The sequence below is a fragment of the Prenolepis imparis genome, unplaced genomic scaffold, assembly GCF_030444845.1.
Source record: "Prenolepis imparis isolate NDT839.2.m4 unplaced genomic scaffold, iyPreImpa1.0 SCAF_30, whole genome shotgun sequence".
In the NCBI taxonomy this organism is placed as follows: domain Eukaryota; kingdom Metazoa; phylum Arthropoda; class Insecta; order Hymenoptera; family Formicidae; genus Prenolepis; species Prenolepis imparis.
The window spans coordinates 71,813-79,519 of record NW_028141188.1 but is presented as its reverse complement, the minus strand read 5'-3'; the positions used below and the strand labels follow the sequence as shown (position 1 = coordinate 79,519).

The 7,707-nt window shown below is 49.2% G+C and overlaps 1 protein-coding gene across 1 annotated transcript; it reads right to left on the bottom strand.

The window, feature by feature from the left end:
* Positions 1 to 7,043, bottom strand: LOC145946938 (uncharacterized). Its single transcript, XM_083056693.1, has 4 exons — positions 5,582 to 7,043; positions 5,144 to 5,535; positions 3,669 to 5,078; positions 1 to 162 (listed from the first exon to the last, which is right to left on the bottom strand). Exons 1-4 carry the CDS (start codon positions 7,041 to 7,043, stop codon positions 1 to 3), a joined length of 3,426 nt encoding a protein of 1,141 aa, XP_082912819.1.
* Positions 7,044 to 7,707: the final 664 nt, after the last annotated feature.

Genomic DNA, 7,707 nt, shown 5'->3' with positions numbered 1-7,707 from the left:
TCAAGAGCACAGTGGCGTTACGGTAGCCGTACCGCGTACTAATACTGTAGCGTTGTACTGGTAACGTACGCCTACGGTACGCACGTACGTGATAGGTACGGTACTGATACACAGAGTACGACGTACGCTCACCGTATCAGTAGTGTGGAAGTATTTTGTTATCTGGGGGGTGGTCGATGTCACGTGTTTTCGACAGTCGGTAAAAATTGCAGACTGAGCAAACAACTCCGGTCGGTACGTCGCAACGAGGAGATGCTTAGCGCAAGTTAACCACTCAGATTGCACGCCAATAGGTAAACGCATACGGCAATCCGTACAGAGAGCGGCACTTGTTTCCCTATTAATAAAACCGATTATTGTACCTGTATAATTACACCTGTATAGATACGAACAAAATGGAAAGCGGTACAAACGCCTGCAGGCAATTACAAAACAGCACCCGTATGCAGAATTGGAATATCCCAAAAATGACGTTATTAGTGGCACTGTCCGCACTTAGCACCCTTCGCAAAACCTTGCAAAAAAGCGGTACAAACGTCTGCAGACGGTAACAAAACAGTGTTTACAGAATTAAAATTTCTCATAAAATGACATTATTAGCTGTAATATCAATTTTAAAAATTCTGTATAATTACATCTGTATAGATACGAACAAAATGGAAAGCGGTACAAACGTCTGCAGGCAATTACAAAACAGTATCCGTATACAAAATTGAAATATCCCAAAAATGACATTATTAGCTCTAATATCAATTTTGAACATTCGATATATTTACACCTGTAAGGGTATAAAGAAAACAGAAAGTAATACAAACGTCAGCAGACGGTAACAAAACAGCGTGTACAGAATTAAAATTTCTCATAAAATGACATTATTAGCTATAACATCAATTTTAAAAATTCTGTATAATTACACTTGTATAGATACGAACAAAATGGAAAGCGGTATAAACGTCTGCAGACAATTACAAAACAGCACCCGCATGCAGAATTGAAATATCCCAAAAATGACGTTATTAGTGGCACTGTCCGCACTTAGCACCCTTCGCAAAACCTTGCAAAAAAGCGGTACAAACGTCTGCAGACGGTAACAAAACAGCGTTTACAGAATTAAAATTTCTCATAAAATGACATTATTAGCTGTAATATCAATTTTAAGAATTCTGTATAATTACATCTGTATAGATACAAAATGGAAAGCGGTACAAACGTCTGCAGGCAATTACAAAACAGTACCCGTATTCAAAATTAAAATATCCCAAAAATGACATTATTAGCTCTAATATCAATTTTGAACATTCGGTATATTTACACCTGTAAGGGTATAAAGAAAACAGAAAGTAATACAAACGTCAGCAGACGGTAACAAAACAGCGTTTACAGAATTAAAATTTCTCATAAAATAACATTATTAGCTATAACATCAATTTTAAAAATTCTGTATAATTACACCTGTATATTTACGAACAAAATGGAAAGCGGTACAAACGTCTGCAGGCAATTACAAAACAGTACCCGTATACAAAATTGAAATATCCCAAAAATGACATTATTAGCTCTAATATCAATTTTGAACATTCGGTATATTTACACCTGTAAGGGTATAAAGAAAACAGAAAGCAATACAAACGTCAGCAGACAGTAACAAAACAGCGTGTACAGAATTAAAATTTCTCATAAAATGACATTATTAGCTATAACATCAATTTTAAAAATTCTGTATAATTACACTTGTATAGATACGAACAAAATGGAAAGCGGTATAAACGTCTGCAGACAATTACAAAACAGCACCCGCATGCAGAATTGAAATATCCCAAAAATGACGTTATTAGTGGCACTGTCCGCACTTAGCACCCTTCGCAAAACCTTGCAAAAAAGCGGTACAAACGTCTGCAGACGGTAACAAAACAGCGTTTACAGAATTAAAATTTCTCATAAAATGACATTATTAGCTGTAATATCAATTTTAAGAATTCTGTATAATTACATCTGTATAGATACAAAATGGAAAGCGGTACAAACGTCTGCAAGCAATTACAAAACAGTACCCGTATTCAAAATTAAAATATCCCAAAAATGACATTATTAGCTCTAATATCAATTTTGAACATTCGGTATATTTACACCTGTAAGGGTATAAAGAAAACAGAAAGTAATACAAACGTCAGCAGACGGTAACAAAACAGCGTTTACAGAATTAAAATTTCTCATAAAATAACATTATTAGCTATAACATCAATTTTAAAAATTCTGTATAATTACACCTGTATAGATACGAACAAAATGGAAAGCGGTACAAACGCCTGCAGGCAATTACAAAACAGCACCCGTATGCAGAATTGAAATATCCCAAAAATGACGTTATTAGTGGCACTGTCCGCACTTAGCACCCTTCGCAAAACCTTGCAAAAAAGCGGTACAAACGTCTGCAGACGGTAACAAAACAGCGTTTACAGAATTAAAATTTCTCATAAAATGACATTATTAGCTGTAATATCAATTTTAAGAATTCTGTATAATTACACCTGTATAGATACGAACGAAATGGAAAGCGGTACAAACGTCTGCAGGCAATTACAAAACAGTACCCGTATACAAAATTGAAATATCTCAAAAATGACATTATTAGCTCTAATATCAATTTTGTACATTCGGTATATTTACACCTGTAAGGGTATAAAGAAAACAGAAAGCAATACAAACGTCAGCAGACAGTAACAAAACAGCGTTTACAGAATTAAAATTTCTCATAAAATGACATTATTAGCTATAACATCAATTTTAAAAATTCTGTATAATTACACCTGTATAGATACGAACAAAATGGAAAGCGGTACAAACGTCTGCAGACAATTACAAAACAGCACCCGTATGCAGAATTGAAATATCCCAAAAATGACATTATTAGTGGCACTGTCCGCACTTAGCACCCTTCGCAAAACCTTGCAAAAAAGCGGTACAAACGTCTGCAGACGGTAAAACAGCGTTTATAGAATTAAAATTTCTCATAAAATGACATTATTAGCTGTAATATCAATTTTAAAAATTCTGTATAATTACATCTGTATAGATACGAACAAAATGGAAAGCGGTACAAACGTCTGCAGGCAATTACAAAACAGTACCCGTATACAAAATTAAAATATCCCAAAAATGACATTATTAGCTCTAATATCAATTTTGAACATTCGGTATATTTACACCTGTAAGGGTATAAAGAAAACAGAAAGTAATACAAACGTCAGCAGACGGTAACAAAACAGCGTTTACAGAATTAAAATTTCTCATAAAATGACATTATTAGCTATAACATCAATTTTAAAAATTCTGTATAATTACACCTGTATAGATACGAACAAAATGGAAAGCGGTACAAACGCCTGCAGGCAATTACAAAACAGCACCCGTATGCAGAATTGAAATATCCCAAAAATGACGTTATTAGTGGCACTGTCCGCACTTAGCACCCTTCGCAAAACCTTGCAAAAAAGCGGTACAAACGTTTGCAGACGGTAACAAAACAGCGTTTACAGAATTAAAATTTCTCATAAAATGACATTATTAGCTGTAATATCAATTTTAAAAATTCTGTATAATTACACCTGTATAGATACGAACAAAATGGAAAGCGGTACAAACGTCTGCAGGCAATTACAAAACAGTACCCGTATACAAAAGGGATATTCCAATTCTGCATACGGGTGCTGTTTTGTAATTGCCTGCAGGCGTTTGCACCTATGCCAAAAGTGGTCCCGCATCTGCTGGAGGAGCCGCCAGCGGCTGAGTCGGTTCTCAGGCACGTTGATGAGTGTCGGCTCCGGAACCGCGTTGAGACGCGCCCCGATCAGGAAGTGACCGGGAGTCAGGGCGTCGAGGTCCTCTGGATCGTCCGTCAGGGCCTGGAGCGGGCGAGAGTTGAGATAGGCCTCGGTCTCAGCGAGGAAAGTGGCCATTTCCTCGAAGGTCAACCGGGTCTCGCCTATGACTCGTCTCAGGTGGTGCTTAAGCGCTCTCACCGCTGCTTCCCACAAGCCCCCGAAGTGAGGCGCCGCCGGGGGGTTAAAGCGCCACTGGACTCCGTCATCGGCTAAGCACCCGACGATTCGGTGGCGCTCACGGCTCGCCTGGTCGAATATGTCCTTGAGTTGCGTGTCAGCCCCCACGAAATTCGTACCCCGGTCGGAGTAAACAATCTGGCACAGACCTCGTCGGGAGACGAAGCGTCGGAAGGCGGCGAGGAAGGCGTCGGCCGAGTAGTCGCTTACAACCTCCAAGTGAACGGCGCGGGAGCTGAAACAGACAAAGACGCAGAGAAAAGCCTTGTAGGCTTTATGTCCGCGGCCCTTCGTCGTTCGGAGCCAGATTGGTCCCGCGAAGTCCACTCCTGTGTGCTGGAACGGCCGGCTAGGCGTGATCCTCGCTCTCGGCAGGTTTCCCATCAGTGGCTGAGGGGAGGCCGCCCGCCATCGAACACACTGCAGGCACCGATGAATGTATCGCCGCACCAGTTGGCGGCCTCGCGGGAGCCAGAAGCGATGTCGCAGGTGGGTCAGCGTAGCCTGGGTTCCTCCGTGAAGCGTGCGACGGTGGCTGTCGTCGATGGTAAGTCGAGTCAAATGCGACTCCGGCGGCAAGATGATCGGGTGCCGCTGGTCGTCATTCAATAACGAATGCTTTAACCGCCCTCCCACTCTCAGGATCCCCTGGTTGCCTAGTATCGGCGTGAGCTTGCGGAGGGGACTGCGTTTTGAAACCGACCGTCCGGAGGAGACGTCCTCCAGCTCCACGGCGTAGGCCAGTGACTGGACCACTAACAGCCACCTCTCCAAGGCCTCGTTCAGTTCCCCCGAGCTCAGGTCCGGCGGCGAAGGCGGACGTCGCAGAGATCTCTTTCGCCAGCGCAATATCCAGGCGGTGACGCGCAGCAGCCGGCGCAGCGACGAAAAGCGGGCGAGCTCCTCAGGCTCCCGAGCGCTTGCGGCGGCCAGACACCGGGTGGGGCGCTGCTCCGGTAGGTCCGGGAGATCGCAGCCGTCTGGAGGCGGAGGCCAAGCGGAAGGGTCCTGGGTCAGGAACTTGGGCCCCGTCCACCATAGCGGATGCTCCAGCAGATCGCTCGGGGACACGCCCCGGGACGCACAGTCGCCGGATTATCGTGCCCAGGTACGTGTCTCCATCTAGACTCTTCACTGGACCGTTGTATTTCCGCCACACGATTAGCCACGAAGGTGGTCCATTTCGCAGGGTGACCTCTAACCCAGGCGAGCACGACCGTCGAGTCCGTCCACAGGAAGGTGGGGGATCCAGCCAGGTCGAGCGTAGTTCGGACGTGATCGACCAGTTTCGCCAGTAAGGCCGCTGCGCAGAGCTCCAGTCTGGGTAGAGACACCCTCTTCAGCGGCGCGACCTTCGTCTTAGCCTGCACCAGCGAGAGGTAAGGCTCTCCGTCGCTGATCGTCCGAAGGTACACCACGGCGGCGTAAGCCCTCTCCGAGGCATCAGCGAAGCCATGGATCTCGACGCCACAAGGAGCTGCGCCGCAACGATACCAGCGCGGTATTCGTACCTTCTCCAATACAGGGAGCTCCTCCTCGAAACCTCGCCCAGGCTGCGGCATGTCCCGATGGCAGAGGAGCGTCCCAATCTAGCTGCTCCAACCAGGTGGTTTGGCTCAGCAGTTTTGCCCGTACTACGATGGGGGCCAACCAGCCGAGGGGATCGAACAGGCGAGCGGTTTGAGAGAGTACAACCCGCTTCGTAGGAGGGACTCCCGCCGATCTTCCGACGACGAGAGAGAAGTCGTCGCGCATGGGCGTCCATTTCAAACCCAGCACGGAGCAGGCGTCGGTCGGCAACGTGGCGTCCACAGCAGGTCGAAGCTGGTGCTCGAGCGGGACGCTTGCAAGGATTGCCCCGTGGTTAGCGGCCCACTTCCCGCCCGCCATGCAGAGGGCGGATATCTGTGTCTGCAGGAGGCGAACAGATTCCAAGTCCTCGGCGCCGGTAAGGATGACGTCCATATAAACATCCCGCTGGAGGGCGGCGGAACCTCGGGGAAATCGCCGAGTCTCGTCGCAGGCGAGCTGGCGTAGCACTCGAATCGCCAAGTACGGAGCGCACGCCAGCCCGTACGTGACGGTATTGAGCTGAAAGGTCTTTACGTCGTTGTCCTCTGCCCACAGGATGCGCTGCACGTCCCGATCCGCCGGATGGACTAGGATCTGGCGGAACATCTTCTCCACGTCGGCGGTGAAGACGTAGCGATGGCAGCGCCAGCGCAGGAGCACATCGGCGAGAGGTGGCAGAAGATTAGGCCCTGTGTGCAAGAAATCGTTTAGAGCGAGTCCCTCGGAGGTGCGAGAAGAGCCGTTGAACACGACTCTGAGCTTGGCGTTGATACCGGACCCTCGGAGCACCCCGTGATGCGGCAGGTAGCAGCAGCGCTCAGCAGGCGCGGCGTCGACGGGCGACATATGACCTAGGGCGTGGTAGTCGCTCATGAAGGTCCGATACAGGTCTCGAAGCGCCGGGTCACGCTCTAGCCGACGCCCCATAGTGGCGAGCATCCGGAAGGCAGCGCGGCGCGTGGCAGTCAGGTCCGGTGGCTCTCGTCGAAGCGGCAGGCGTACTGCGTATCGACCGTCGGAGAGACGCTGGTGCGTTCGAGAGAAGTACTCCTCGCACTCTCTCTCCTCGGTGGTAAGCGGCATGGGGCCGCGGGGCATTTCTTCCCACTCCCAGAAGCGGCGCACGAGGGCAGGCAGTTCATCCATCGTAGTGCACTGAAGCGAGGTCACGGATGACACGGCGTGACTGTTGATTCCGGCGGGCCCCAGGATGATCCAGCCGAGGCGCGTCTGCTGCGCGATCGGCTCCATGGGTCCTTCCCGCCGTAGATCGGGGAGGACGATGTCAGCGTATGCGTCCGCGCCGAGGAGGAGCTCCACCGGGTCCCGACGGAAGTACTCGGGGTCGGCCAGGTCAAGTCCTCGCACGTGGGGCCACGAACACGCGCTCCCGCCCGCCGTGCCGCTGTACATTGACAGGCGCGGCAACACGAGAGCGGAGATACTGCACGAGAATTGCCTCGTACGCGAGGACAACGCGACGACGAGGCGGCCCCGGGAGAATCCCGTCTGAATTCCGCCGACGCCAAAAATAGCGACCGACGTCGGGGTTCGAGGTAAGCGGAGTCTCTGGGCGAGTGACTCGGCGACCAGGCAGGTTTCGGACCCCGGGTCGACCAGCGCGCGAACTACGGCACTTTTCGGCACGATCAGTCACACGAACGCGGGCCGTCGCAAGCAAGACCGACGAAAACTCTGCTGGCGGGCGCTCAGTCACATGCACCGTCGGCGACGGAGAGCAGTCCACAGCGAGCGCCGAAGAGGCTGCGAAGGCCTCGTGCAGTGACGTATGATGACGTCCGGAGCACTTGTTGCAGTTCTTGGAAGATGGGCAGGCGCTGACCATATGACGACCTAGGCAGTTCCAGCAGCGTTGGTGAGTCGTTACCGCTTCGCGTCGCTCGGGAGCAGATTTCTTCCTGTATTGCTCGCAGAAAGCTAAGATTCCTTCTTACAGATTGGGCAGCTGCGGCTAGAATCGACGGCGCGGCCCTTCACGTGATTGCTGCGGGCAGAGCGCGCGGACTTTTCTGACGACTTTCCGAACGGTTCGCTGACGGTTTATAGGATCGCCTCC

Bases quoted from the DNA above. Each gene is read 5' to 3' on its own strand.
- LOC145946938 (XM_083056693.1), bottom strand. From the start codon at position 7,043: ATGTACAGCGGCACGGCGGGCGGGAGCGCGTGTTCGTGGCCCCACGTG. The intron at 5,079-5,143 runs GTGCGTCCCGGG...ACGGGGCCCAAG, and splicing joins GGCACGATAATCCGGCGACT to TTCCTGACCCAGGACCCTTC. The intron at 163-3,668 runs GTACTGTTTTGT...ACCACCCCCCAG, and splicing joins AATATCCCTTTTGTATACGG to ATAACAAAATACTTCCACAC.